At 42.3% G+C, this 15412-nt stretch overlaps 2 protein-coding genes across 3 annotated transcripts in view; one reads left to right on the forward strand and one right to left on the reverse strand.

The window, feature by feature from the left end:
• The window catches only part of LRRC20 (leucine rich repeat containing 20), an 810255-nt gene that overhangs the window by 248178 nt on the left and 546665 nt on the right, over positions 1–15412 (reverse strand). The gene's annotated exons all lie outside the window — the stretch shown is intronic.
• The window catches only part of LOC122941538 (ropporin-1-like), a 52279-nt gene that overhangs the window by 17764 nt on the left and 19103 nt on the right, over positions 1–15412 (forward strand). Inside the window, exon 2 of the mRNA XM_044298857.1 lies at positions 6485–6606. Within this exon, the coding sequence (XP_044154792.1) occupies positions 6485–6606 (122 nt within the window). The remainder of the gene's footprint in view (positions 1–6484; positions 6607–15412) is intronic.

Genomic DNA, 15412 nt, shown 5'->3' on the forward strand with positions numbered 1-15412 from the left:
TGTTTCGTCATCATCAGAGACATGCTGAGGTGGTATTCCCATGTCCTCATCATCAGGAAACATAAGTGGTTGTGCGTCAGTGCATTCTATGTCTTTCACCGCTGGGGAAGGGCTAGGTGGATGCCCTTGGGAAACCCTGCCAGCGGAGTCTTCAAACAGCATAAGAGACTGCTGCATAACTTGAGGCTGAGACAGTTTCCCTAGTATGCATGGGGGTGATGTGACAGACTGATGGGGTTGGTTTTCAGGCGCCATCTGTGCGCTTTCTGCAGAAGACTGGGTGGGAGATAATGTGAACGTGCTGGATCCACTGTCGGCCACCCAATTGACTAATGCCTGTACCTGCTCAGGCCTTACCATCCTTAGAACGGCATTGGGCCCCACCATATATCGCTGTAAATTCTGGCGGCTACTGGGACCTGAGGTAGTTGGTACACTAGGACGTGTGGATGTGGCAGAACGGCCACGTCCTCTCCCAGCACCAGAGGGTCCACTAACACCACCACGACCATGTCCACGTCCGCGTCCCTTACTAGATGTTTTTCTCATTGTTATGGTTCACCACAACAACAAATATATTATTTGGCCCAATGTATTGTATTCAAATTCAGCGGGATATAAATTTGAGGCCTAGTATTTAGGCGCTGGGTGACCGGTATGGATTTAGTGACAGAATTAGACTTGGAAATGCACAGAAGCGTGTGTGTGAAGTTATTCTGAATGACCCAATGTGCACCTTGAATATTATATACCCTTTTTGGGATAGATTTCAAATAGCTCTGATATAGCAGGAACCACTAAATTATGAAATTGCTAAATTGGGAATTGTACTTCAACCCAGAACAAAAAATGTGCTTTGACGGGCACTAAATAACTTTCCCAGCTACAACAGTACAGCGGTAACGAGAGATTTAGAGGGATTTAAATTTGAGGCCTAGTATTTAGGCGCTGGGTGACAGGTATGGGTTTAGTGACAGAATTAGACTTGGAAATACACAGTAGCGGGTGTGTGTGAAGTTATTCTGAATGACCCAATGTGCACCTTCAATATTATATACCCTTTTTGGGATAGATTTCAAATAGCTCTGATATAGCAGGAACCACTAAATTATGAAATTGCTAAATTGGGAATTGTACTTCAACCCAGAACAAAAAATGTGCTTTGACGGACACTAAATATCTTGCCCAGCAACAACAGTACAGCGGTGGGTAACGAGAGATTTAGAGGGATTTAAATTTGAGGCCTAGTATTTAGGCGCTGGGTCACCGGTATGGATTTAGTGACAGAATTAGACTTGGAAATGCACAGAAGCGTGTGTGTGAAGTTATTCTGAATGACCCTATGTGCACCTTCAATATTATATACCCTTTTAGGGATAGATTTCAAATAGCTCTGATATAGCAGAAACCACTAAATTATGAAATTGCTAAATTGGGAATTGTACTTCAACCCAGAACAAAAAATGTGCTTTGACGGACACTAAATATCTTGCCCAGCAACAACAGTACAGCGGTGGGTAACGAGAGATTTAGAGGGATTTAAATTTGAGGCCTAGTATTTAGGCGCTGGGTCACCGGTATGGATTTAGTGACAGAATTAGACTTGGAAATGCACAGAAGCGTGTGTGTGAAGTTATTCTGAATGACCCTATGTGCACCTTCAATATTATATACCCTTTTAGGGATAGATTTCAAATAGCTCTGATATAGCAGAAACCACTAAATTATGAAATTGCTAAATTGGGAATTGTACTTCAACCCAGAACAAAAAATGTGCTTTGACGGACACTAAATATCTTGCCCAGCAACAACAGTACAGCGGTGGGTAACGAGAGATTTAGAGGGATTTAAATTTGAGGCCTAGTATTTAGGCGCTGGGTGACAGGTATGGGTTTAGTGACAGAATTAGACTTGGAAATACACAGTAGCGGGTGTGTGTGAAGTTATTCTGAATGACCCAATGTGCACCTTCAATATTATATACCCTTTTTGGGATAGATTTCAAATAGCTCTGATATAGCAGGAACCACTAAATTATGAAATTGCTAAATTGGGAATTGTATTTCAACCCAGAACAAGAAATGTGCTTGAACGGACACTAAATAACTCGCCCAGCTACAGCACTAGGGACAGATTTAGCTGGATATAAATTTGAGGCCTAGTATTTAGGCGCTGGGTGACCGGTATGGATTTAGTGACAGAATTAGACTGGGATATGGCCAAAAAATGAACAGACTATTGCTGGTTAAATGCACTTGGTGTGACAGCTTCACCCTGATGTAGGCTTTAGCCAAAAAACAACCACACCATTGAGGGTTAAATGCACTTGGTGACAGGCGCAGCTTGCCCCTGATTTTGTATATGGCCAAAAAATGAACAGACTATTGCTGGTTAAATGCACTTGGTGTGACAGCTTCACCCTGATGTAGGCTTTAGCCAAAAAACAACCACACCATTGAGGGTTAAATGCACTTGGTGACAGGCGCAGCTTGCCCCTGATTTTGTATATGGCCAAAAAATGAACAGACTATTGCTGGTTAAATGCACTTGGTGTGACAGCTTCACCCTGATGTAGGCTTTAGCCAAAAAACAACCACACCATTGAGGGTTAAATGCACTTGGTGACAGGCGCAGCTTGCCCCTGATTTTGTATATGGCCAAAAAATGAACAGACTATTGCTGGTTAAATGCACTTGGTGTGACAGCTTCACCCTGATGTAGGCTTTAGCCAAAAAACAACCACACCATTGAGGGTTAAATGCACTTGGTCGCAGCTTGTGCTGGCGCACCACAAGACACAAAATGGCCGCCGATCACCCCAGAAAAATGAGACTGACAAACGGTCTGTGCAGCCTAAAAACAGTGAGCAATTGAGGATCAGCAGCTCAATGATCCACAGCTGCAGATCGATCAGTTAATCAAGTCCTTTGGAGGAGTTAATCTGCCTAATCTCGCCCTACTGTCGCAGCCGCAACCTCTCCCTACGCTAATCAGAGCAGAGTGACGGGCGGCGCTATGTGACTCCAGCTTAAATAGAGGCTGGGTCACATGGTGCTCTGGCCAATCACAGCCATGCCAATAGTAGGCATGGCTGTGATGGCCTCTTGGGGCAAGTAGTATGACGCTTGTTGATTGGCTGCTTTGCAGCCTTTCAAAAAGCGCCAAGAAAGCGTCACAAAAGCGCGAAGAAAGCGACGAACACCGAACCCGAACCCGGACTTTTACGAAAATGTCCGGGTTCGGGTCCGTGTCACGGACACCCCAAAATTCGGTACGAACCCGAACTATACAGTTCGAGTTCGCTCATCCCTACTTATAAGCACATCCGGCTGTCAACTGAAAATGCTGACCGGTTGACTCTTATAAAAATTAACAAGGCCTGGATTGCTCCTGACTTCTCTACTCCACCAGAGGAAAGCAGCTGAACATAAAGGCACTTTAAATGTGGCTTTTATGGTATATTGAATACACTGTATTCCCATGCATCCCTTCCACCCCCAAAAAAGGGTATATGGTTCAATCTTCCTTTTCTCGTCCTCCTCCTCCATCATATCAACATGCTTATTAGGCTGCCCTCACTCCTAATGTTTTAGAGGGTCAGCTCAGCAGCAGGCCCTCAGCCATAATTTTTTTCCATGGTCAGATCAACAGCAGGCCCTAATGTTTTAGAGAGCCAGCTCAGCATCGGGGACTTGCCCCTAATGTTTTAGAGAGTCAGCTCAGCAGCAAACCCTCACCCCTAATGTTTTAGATGGTCAGCTCAGCAGCAGGCCCTCGCCAATAATTTTTTCCATGGTCAGATCAGCAGCAGGCCCTCACCCCTAATGATTTAGAAGGTCAGATCATCAGCAGACCCTCACCCCTAATGGTTTAGATGGTCAGATTAGCAGCAGACCCTCACCCCTATTATTTTAGGTCAGATCAGCAGCAGACCCTCATGCCAAATTGTTTAGATGATTAGCACAGCAGAAGACCCTCACCTCAAATTTTTTAGATGGTCAACTTAGCAGCAGGCCCTCACCCCTAATGTTTTAGAAGGTCAAATCAGCAGCAGACCCTCACCCCTAATTTTTTAGATGGTCAGCTAAGCAGCAGACCCTCACCCCTAATGTTTTAGATGGTCAGAACAGCAGCAGGCCCTCGCCTCTAATGTTTTAGAGGGTCACCAGAAGGCCCTTGCTCCTAATGTTTTTGAGGGTCACCAGCAGGCCATCAATCATAATTTTTCAAGGGTGTGTATGATGCCTTCCTTTATGTGTAATAAAGGGTGTATTGGAGTGCCAGTCCCTTGTAATTTTTGGCAGCCCTTTCACTTAGTGCATAGGCTTTATGAGTGTAGGGGTCCCACTACCTGAACAATTGTACCACAATGTGAATGAGGCCCTCCTTTATGTGATATACAGGTTGTATCGGAGTGCCTCTTCCTTGTAATTTTTGGCAGCACCTGCACTTTATATACAAGTAAATATACAGATAAGAATGTTTCCTAACTATTTTACCTCTAAAATTAATTTTATTACGGTTTTGTGCGTATTATTGTCAGTCTGTAAAAGTGGCGTACTACTCAGACAACATCGTTCCCAGCAGCGACATGGGAGTCCAAGATGCATCCAGACATCCTTCCCATGCTGTTCCTGAACCATTTCAGTGGTGTTTCCATCAATTTCTGACCTTTTCCTGTGAACCAGACACTCTCCCCTCTTCAGAGCAGGGGGTGCCTGGTTTAATGCTCGTGTTCTCCTATTGACTTCCATTGTGCTCGGGTGCTCGGTAGAGCACCCAAGCATCCCGAGGTGTTCTACTCGAGCGCCCGAGCACTTTGGTACTCGATCAACACTAATAATTACTTCTAAAAATCGAATCTCATCAGTGGTCACATCAAGTAGGGAACAAATAAATAACCGCGCTCAGGCACACAAGCTCCTTGTCTATTAGATTATATTAAATATGTAGTATCTTCTCCATATATACTAAGACTATAAGCCTTAACTCTCCAGCGTGCGTTAAAACAGGATTCCACTTTGGAGTTTTCTGACAATAAGTTATTTTTGGTGCAGTTCAAAGTAGCAGTCCAAAAATAGAAGAAAAAAGAGAAAAAAACAAAAGAAGTCAGTAAAAGTAAGATGTAGCAGTGCTCCTTTATGGCGCTTTCTAATATGCCAGATATATGGACCCACGCTTTCTCAGACAACCTGCAAGTGCCTCCAAGTCCCCCTTTTTCAAAAACATGAGCTACCGTATTCCACTTAGGTCTCAGGCCGCCACCACACCATCAGAGGAAAAACAAGCTGGCAGTCTAAATGCTAACATGTACATAATAAAAAAAAATACTCTGTGCACCTCAGACTCACGCCAGCAACACTGTTTAGGTGTAGAGTGGTAGTATCTCTCTGTGGTGTACCAGTCCTTATAGGTTCACCCTTCCTCCAGCAGACCACCAACCTTCTGACTTTTCACATTCTAAGAGGGACCGGCTCCAGGGACGCACATAGATCGCATAGATCATAGTTCTCCAGTCAGTCTAGTGAACTGCACCAATAGCTCACCACGTCTTTACACCACATGACTAATGGCGGCCATACTCTGTGGTATACCTCTGGTACTCTCTTTCTTCCCAACTACTCTCGGCTTCCCTAAGCCTCTTCGGGACCCTCATGCAGACTGGAAACACTCAAAAAGTTAGGGCAGATTCTCCACCACAGAGGGTTTCCACCTCCCCCCCCCCCCCTGCGCTCAGACAGGGACGCCAGGCTTTCCTCACATGAGGTCATACGGTGGTGGAGAGAGGGAGGGAGGAGGTGGGATCACAGCACACCTACGTCCTTACATCATGCCGCTACGCTGACTGTACTATACCTAACCCTTTGAAATTCTTTATATATATTCAAGAAGAAACAGCACACATTTATACATAAGTGTGGTGTTCTTTATAATAATAATTTTAAAAAAACTACGTACTGTACATGGTATTTCTTGCTACCATACATCAGAAAGAAGGAATGTCCATCTTCCCACTGCATCGAAAATAAACACCAAAGCAACTTTTCAAATTGTTTTGTGTTTCCATAGTAACAGACAATACATTTTGCGTAGTCTGATCCTTCTGTCATCGCCTACTTCTTGATAAACTAATAAAACTGCATTATTAAACAATTGATGACAAGGGACCATGACTGCAAGATCAGAGTCTGTTATTCTGAAAACAAGCAGGTCTCCATAGGACCTGTAGACACAAAATAGCAGGAGATTTTTAGTAAAAACTATTTACTATGTTGCTTCATTTTTAATTTTCGATACATAGCAAAAACCTTTCATTTCATGTTCAAACAGAAACTGTTATTATATGCTTTAGTTTTATTGTACTTTATTTACACTGTAATCTACTAAAAATGGAAGGCACTATGCAGATACTGTAAATGCATAAAATCCAGCTTAATGTTTGGGTACCAAAACATTTGGATTAAATCATTATTCATTAATGCAGGTATTTCAGTGCTTTGAAGAATGGGACAAAATTACCAACTGAAGATTGTCAGAAAAGGTCAAGTATTTCTAAATGGGCAACACTGTCTCCAGAAATTCTAAAGGAATTGCACAAAAAGGTAAGTATTTTATGTTATTTTTAGGCTGCTTTCACACAGTCAGTGTTTGGCCAGTATTTAACCAGTGATTTCCGTCAGTGATTGTGAGACAACACCAGGAATGGGGGCTATACAGAGAGAAGGTATATTGGAAAGATTTGCACCTGTTCTGTATTTTTGAGTGTCAACTGGTTTTGGCTTCCAATCACTGATGGAAATCACTGATAAAACACTGACTGTGTGAAAGTGGACTTAAATAGATTGGCAGCTTTCTGGCTAGTTTATATCATTGTGTGTGATATAGGCAACTTAGGGTGCTTCACACACAGCAGATTTTGTGGCAGCAAATCAATTCCATTCACCTTAATGAGGATTGCAGAAATCCATGGGCATTCTGCCCCATTCAAATGAATGGGACTGATTTTCAATCGTGGAATTTTCCGCCACAAAATATGCCGCGTGTGAAGGCACGCTTAGGCCACTGTCACACAGTCACTGCTTTATTAGTGTTTGATCAAAATCAGGAGTGGAGGCTACACAGACATACAGTAAGATATAATAGACGGATCTGCACTTGTTCTGTGTTATTTGACCTTTACCTAGTTTGGGCTCAGCATCACTGATCAAACGCTGACCCAACACTGACTGTGTAAAGGTAGCCATATTGTTAGAAGTTTTGCAGTGGTTCTTACTGTAAAAAGCATTGCTTCCCTCATGAAAGTAAGCCTCATCCATCAGTATTTCTGTGCTACATCTATGCATATGCACTGAAAAAGTTCATGCCCAGAACATGAGAGGTTCAAAAGAAAATGCTCCTTATCTTACTATTGTACTAAGCACCTGTACATATTATATGTGAATATATGGTGGCCTCAAAATCTATTGCACAAAGAGATTAGCAAAATCTGAAAAAACCTAAACCAAAACAATTGTTTTTTCTAATTCTGAGAACTGCCACTGTGGAGTGCCCAAACTAGGTTATGGTGCTGTACAATGGCCCACTTTTACTATTATGATTGTATCTATGATATTGCTTAAAGGGGCTCTTCACCTTTTTCTTATTGATAATCTATCCTTTGGATAGGTCATCAGCATCTGATTGGAGGAGGTCCGACACCCAGGACCCCTGCTGATCAGCTGTTTGAGAAGTCAGCAGCGCTCACAGTAAAGTCACAGCCTTCTCGCAGCTTCCCAAAGGCCACTGACGTCACAACTATGTTCCTGGCCGCAGCTCAGCCCCAATGAAGTGAATGGGGTCCCCAAAGGATAGATAATCAGTAAGAAAAAGGTAAAGAACCCCTTTAAAATACACCAAAATGTCTGGCACAAAATGTTGCATCAAGTGATTGTGAGATTCTTGGCAAATAAGTTTTGTACAAAATGATGTGTGCCTGTCCGCCAATGGCAAAGTGATCTCTTTAGGAAAGGAACAGGCACAAATGATTTTGTACAAAATGTATTTGCCAAGATTGTCACATTTATAACGTAGCATTAGCATTAGTACATTTTCTATAGTGAGTATGCCACTATTGTGCTGTTGCATTGTTTGTCCTTGCTTTTGGCTTCCAGTCATCGCTATGAGCACCTGCCCTAACAGCCTCACCAGCAGTTAGGGTAGGGAAAGATTATGGGCCAGTGTGCAGGCACGGTGATCAGATGAATGTTCTCAGCTGGACACCAGACGAAACTGCGCATGGGCTTGGAGCCTCACCAGCGGTTAGGGTAGGGAAAAAGCACTACTTTTTCCCTTCCCTAACCGCTGGAGTCAGCTAACTCTGCTGTGAAATTTCCCTACCCCGTCATTGTGCGCCTGCACGGCGCGGCACGTCTCCGGCACACCTCCTCACGTCATGTCCGATGCGGCCGGAAGTGACTAGGGTAGGGAGATCTCACGAGGTAGGGAAATCTAACGGAACAGGGGCCCTACACCAGTCACAAAGTAAGGAGGAATGGGGGACTCAGGACTCTTTTTTCCAGTGGTTGTGGGGGTCCCAATAATTATACTTTTATCACCTATCTTGTGGTGCAGATCCATATACACAACAAAATTCAAAAGCAGCTAAAATGTTAATTTCACAAATAGTATATTGCCAATCTGTTGCAAACAGAATGTATTACAGAGGACATAAGGGAAGTGGCTCATCTTAGTGGGGAGGCGTTGTGTCTCACTGTTGTAGTTGATTAAATAATTATTGGGATTCTTATCTTCAATGCTGGAAGTGATATGTATCCTGGCAACATTACTGCTACCCTCACATCCTGAGCAGGTGTAGAATTTATATAATCTATCTGCAAATGCTTTTCAGTCACATTCATCAATATATTCTCTAGAAGAAGAATTTGGCCATAAAAGTCTAAACTGAACCAAATTAGCACTCTTTTTAAAAAGAAGGTAATGCTGAGCATCTGGTACCACCAAGTGAAAGGTAGCTATCCGTCAACGTTCAGCCTTGAGACATAATTTGAGGTTATAGCTAAGCCAGTACCTAATTTGTAGAAATACTACCCTCTGGATCCTGACCTTGGCCTTTTACCCAATAAACTGGTGCTCTCTGCTCTGCACTGATGAGGTACTATCATCCCAAAACAGCTGTCTGCCAACGAGGCACTGGCTTAGCTATAAATTATGTCTCAGGACCTATTTAAAATGTCAAACATTGACTTATAGGATAGCTACTTTACATCAGCTGGTATCAGAGACTCAGCTTTCCTTTCTTTGTGGAAAGAGTGTTAATCTACCTACCAAAGTAAAAGAAGTCCATTCACAAGAAAGCATTCAAATGTAGTGGATGGCAGAAATAAGCCGGTTGAATTCAGAGTACCATACTATATCTTAAAGGGTTTGTCTCACTTCAGCAAATGACATTTATCAAGTAGAGGAAGTAAACACAAGCCACTTACTAATGTATTGTTATTATCCATATTGCTTGCTTTGTTGGCTGGATTCATTTTTCCATCATATTATGCACTTTTCATTTCCATGGTTATGACCACCCTACAATCTAATAGTGATGGTCATGCTTGTACATTATGGAAAAAAGCTCTGGCCTTTCTGGTGACTGGCACCATAGGAATGCACATAGGCTGGCACTTTTTCCTATACTGTTCAAGCACGGCCACCGCTGGTGGATTTCAGGGTGGTTGTAACCATGGAAACGATCAGTGTATAATGTGATGAACAAATTCGTCTAGCCAGCAAAGTAAGCAATATAGATAATAACAATACATTAGTAAAAAATTATGTTTCAAAGTGTTAACAGTCACTCAATCACTGGGAACTGTACCGAAAACCAGTATTTTATTATACCAAATGTAGATAAATCAATGCAGACAATAAAAATAGATAAAAATAGATACAAATAAATTGGTAGGTATTTACATAAAAATAAGAATAAGTATTTAAAAACAAGTACACGTCACAAATTAATATATCAGCTATCAGTTGTGTATTCTCCTATGTTACTCAGCCAAATCCAAACCGACGGCCAGTGGTACATAGGACTGTGCTAGATATAGACTGGTACTCAGCTATATATGTGACTAAGCAATACAGGGACACATCCTGAACCAATATACACAATATAATTAGATCCAAAGAAAAGAACACTATTAGGTCATAAAAAGAATCCTAATGTACCTAGTTGATCCAATAATCATGCTGTTTTGATTAAAACGTCCTTATTGTATCCCAAAGGAAATGAATGCTCATTAATTGCAAATAACTGTGAATAATGTCATTTCTTCATGATTCAATTTCATTCTCTAACCAATGTTCATAATTCTGCACAATAAATGGTTACTGGTTCCAGATATTGTATATAGTTTGATTTATGAATCAATGCTCATGATAGGTAATTATATTCTTTTCAAGGTGCAAATAATGTTGTAGCAATTTCATTCCAAAATCAATGTTCATAATTATAAACATGAGAAGATAGCTTGATCCAGGTATTAATAATCAATGTTCAGGATTCACGCTGTATGTATTATTTTTCTTTTCAGGTGTAGATAATAATATAATTAATAGCTTAAGCAGTTGTTCTCGCCATGCTTTGGATGTTTATGTAAATAGTGTAACTTTCTTTGTTACCGATGATTCGATTTTACTGCATCCTTGACTTCTCTGGAGCTGGTCTTCTATTTGAGCATTTGTGCTTTGGTCCTAGACAAAGTCTCCTGACTCCCTGTATCACAGCCGGTGCATCACCTATGTTCGGCATCTCACGTGCTCGGGATGTTCACTTGATCTCCGATGCAGCGCGCTGCTAGTTGATAGATCTCAGATCCTGGTATCAAGCGTTCAAATCTTGCACTCCTGTATCAAACTGTGGTTACACCAGGGGTATCTTTTGGATTACTGTAATCATACCATATGTGTTGCGGAGCTACCAGCTCCTTCCTCAGAGCCACTGAATAAAATACTGGTTTTCGGTACAGTTCCCAGTAAATGAGTTCCTGTAAACATTTTGAAACATAATTTTTTACTTCTAGACTGTGGGGCAGTCTGATAACAATGCACCTAGATCCAGAAATTGAAACGGGTGAGCCACTATATTTCTCTTTTATTTATTTTTTTCCTTTTCATATTTTATTATTTTAATGCAAAATTAATAACCATATCACATATCCAATATTTTACAATCCATAAGTCCGTCCAATCCAGTCCAAAGACGTAGTTAACAATATTTGCATGCAAATATCCATATTTATGTGAAGAATAAAAAAAAAAAAAACAAGTGGAGGACTCTATCTGAGGAGGATGGCAGGATTCGCCCGGCATCCAAAGCCTAGTAAAGGAGTTGTGCGAGGTGGCTCATTTTTTCTAAGTTCTCTATGATTGGCGTGGGCAGAGGCCCGGGGTCCGGACGACCCACCCAACAACGAGCATGCCCCGCGCACGCTCCCTCCCAGACACGGGTAGACACAATCGGCAGAGTCAGCACTCATGTGGCCGATCACTTGATACTCACATGCTACATACTGCATAGGAGATTAGCTTGCAGCAAGCTTTAATCTCCAGATTTTTTATTAGACAAAGGACAAAGAAGGGGGTCCAGCAGTCTTTATCGCCATGGTGGATAACCCACTCACATATTTTACTGCCTCGTCCCCATATGCTTGGATAAGATAACAGTGCAATAGTTCGCCATACCTCACAGAGATCTCATATGGTCGAAACTAAAATCAAATATCCCTCAACAATCTCGAGGAATTAAAACGAGTATAAGCAAGAGTCAGGGCTAGGCCTACTCTGTGTCTTTAAGAATGCACTCAGTGGCACGCCCACCACACGTGACGTCTCATTGCCTGCTGTGCAGCCTCATGTCTGACGGGAGGAGCCGTACCTTGAGTCGCGCTCGGCGCCCGGGCGCCCCCGGGTCCCGAGCCCCAATGCCCCGCCAATATATCACTCACTTATTCTAAGTACGAATTCCAATCTTTGTCTTACTGCCGGAAGGTCCTCCCATCCTCCAACATTCCTAGAGATCCTCATATACTGAAGTATAACTTCACATTCTTCCCCAATAGTATAAATATAAACAAGGCGGACAAATGGAATTTCCCCCTAACCCCAACCACCCACCCTCCCACCTTGCAGGAAGAAAAAAAAAAAAAAAAAGGAAAAAATTTGAAATCTCTGTATACAATAACGAAAAGAAATAGCCTCCTAATTAATTATCTATGTCCCATTCCTTCCATAAATTATTCCACTTTAAGTGAGCTCCTCTTTGTTTATAAAGAATCTTCTTGTAGCTTTTCACTTTCTCAACCAAGCTCAACCAGTTTTTACAGTCTGGGGCGATAGAGGAAAACCAGGCTCTAGAAATGAGGAGTCTAGCTAAGAATATCACCTTAATCAACAGATGAGAGTTTATGGGCTGATAATTAACCTCCGATAAGTCTCCCAGGACCCATATCCTGGGGGACAATGGAACAGAAATTTTGAGTTTACACGCCAGGTTCTTTTGGACCAAGCTCCAGTACCTACTCACCATTGGGCAGTCCCAGAACATATGTAAATGATCTGCCTCAGATTCACCACAACGTGGGCAGCTAGAGGAGGCCCTGAGTCCTCTTCTATGTAGCCATATAGGTGTCACGTAAATTTTGTGCAGAATATTGAATTGTACCACAGTGTGGTTAAAATTATGTGAAACCATCTTTAAGCTTTCCCCTATTTTCTCCCAATTTGGATGGCCCACCTCTGCAAGAAGAGAAGACCAAGCTCTCTGTCCCGGAGAGAGAACATCCAAAAAAAAATTATCCATTAAGTGTCTGTAACAGTGTGATAGTTTAATTCTCGTGACAATTTTCTTACAAATTAAATCATGTAAAAATACAGGAGTATCTATAATAAAGAAGTGACTATTTAAAGTGCTAGAAAGTGCGGACCTCAATTGAAAGTATGCATACCAAGCCACCTCACCTAGCTTTGCCCTTAATTCCGTGAGAGGCAGAATTTGTCCCCCACTGACTACTTGATGTAGATACTGAACGTTTTTGGTCCTCCAATACTGGCGACAGCTTAAATCGTTTAGATTAGGAAATTTTCGGTTATGCCATAATGGGGTGCAGGTGAGTGATGCCTTAACTCCACACCAACTCCTTATGACCAGCCAGGTCTTTCTGACCATTCTGCAGAAGAGTGAGTACCCATTCGGTATATTTAACAAATAATCAGATTCCAGTACAGTAAAAAAATCCAAAAAGCCTGAATCTTTCACTACTCTGCTGCAGAAAGGGCTATTTTCCCAGTCGTTAAAAAGACAGAGTTGGGACGCTACAAAATAGCCCTTGAAATAGGGGAGGTTAAGACCTCCCCAATTGTAGGGCATAGAAAAATAAAGGGCCTTCAGTCTAACACGCTTCCTCCCCCATAATAAATCATTGAGCATACGTTCTATCAATCTAAAATATTTGTCTGGAATCCAAATAGGCGAATTGCGCAGGACATAAAGAACCTGGGGCAGCACTACCATTTTTATTAATGAAATCCTGTCTGCTCTTGCTGGCAGGATTTTTTGCCATATCTTGATTTTAGCTCTCAACTTCATCAACAAAGGAATCAGGTTAAGTTGTAGATATTCCTGAGGTTTGGCAGAGACTGTTATCCCCAGATACTTTATTGACTCAGAAATCGTTAACTGGTTATTCCCTTTGCCTCGCAACTCATCTATAGGGAGGAGAACGGTCTTATCCCAGTTGATCTCAAGTCCAGACGGATCAGAAAAAAGACCAACCAGGTCCATTATACGAGGGAGAGTAGTGTCTGTTTGATGAATAAAGACCAAAATGTCATCCGCGTAAAGGGATACTCGATCATGCTTCCCCATTATGCCAAAACCGGCCACCTTCGAGTCCTGTCTTATCATGGCCGCTAGTGGTTCAATGTAAATGTTAAATAGATAGGGGGAGAGGGGGCAACCCTGACGGGTGCCCCTTCCCAAAATGAAACTTTCTGTCGTCAAATCATTGATCCTAATCCTAGCAGTGGGAGAGTTATACAGTAGCTGAACCATCCCCATAAATCTTGGACCAAAGCCCATTTTTTTCATCACTTCCCAGAGAAAGGTCCACTCCACCCTGTCGAAGGCTTTAGTAGCATCCAGCGACAGGATGGAGCGGGCGCCATGCCCCGGGGACTGAATATTCATAAATAGCCTATGTAGATTATTGTGGGTACCCCTCTTTGGCATGAAGCCATTTTGATCTGGATGTATAATGGTGGGCATGACCCGCGAGAGCCTCCTGGCCAAGATTTTTGATAATAACTTAGCATCGGTGTTTAATAAGGATATTGGTCTGTATGAGCTCAATTCTGCCGGGTCTTTATCCTTTTTTTAAATTAACACAATAAGGGCCTCCATCATAGAGTATGGTAATCGCCTTCCCTGTGTTGCTTGGGAAAAAACCTGCAACACCTGGGGGAGAATCACATCGCTATACTTGCGATAGACCTCGTATGGAAGGCCATCCAATCCTGGCGATGAGTTCCCCGAAATTGACCCGAGGGTCTCCTGCAGCTCGATGAGAGAGAGCCCCTCCTCCAGATATTCTTTTTGAGCTTCATTTAAAGTGGGAAGTGGAATTCTCTCCAGGAACCGCATCGCCAGTTCGGATGACAATCCTGGGGAGGATCTGTATGTCTGAGCAAAGTATTGTGAAAGGGTATTCCCAATTCCCTCTGCATCTGTTATTGTTTCCCCCTTTGCGTTGCGGATCAAAATAATAGTTTTTTTTTTTTTCTTGTTGTGAAATTATTCTAGCTAAGAGCTTACCCGGGCGTCCAGACTCAATAAAATAATTGAGCCCCTTAAAGAATACCCTATGGTTTGCCTTCTCTATTACGTGTTTCCCCAGAGCACAACTAGCCTGCTGCATCTCTTCCCTGTTATGCTCAGTTGGATAACTAGCATATCGCTCTGATGTAAGTGCAGCAATCTTCTCCAGTTCCTGCTCTTTCTTCCTATATGTTCTCTTTGCTGCAGCGATCTCACTTATAAAGACACCTCTCAGATATGCTTTGAAGGCATCCCATACTATGTTGATGTTGGCAGAGGGGAGATTCACCTCCCAAAAGGAGGACATCAGTAGTTTGATCGACTGATGATTATCCATAATAGTGAGCCAGTATGGATTCAACTTAAATCCTATCCCCCTAATATATTTATTCTCCACACTACCAACCTCAACCAGAACGGGTGTGTGGTCCGAGACTGTTCTTACTCTGTATCGCATCTTCCGGATATTGCTCAGGTTGCTCTCATTAGTAAATGCTAAGTCGATCCTAGACATTGCTCTGCCGCCCCTGCTAACACAGGAATATACTC

The sequence above is a fragment of the Bufo gargarizans genome, chromosome 6 (assembly GCF_014858855.1).
Source record: "Bufo gargarizans isolate SCDJY-AF-19 chromosome 6, ASM1485885v1, whole genome shotgun sequence".
Classification (NCBI taxonomy): domain Eukaryota; kingdom Metazoa; phylum Chordata; class Amphibia; order Anura; family Bufonidae; genus Bufo; species Bufo gargarizans.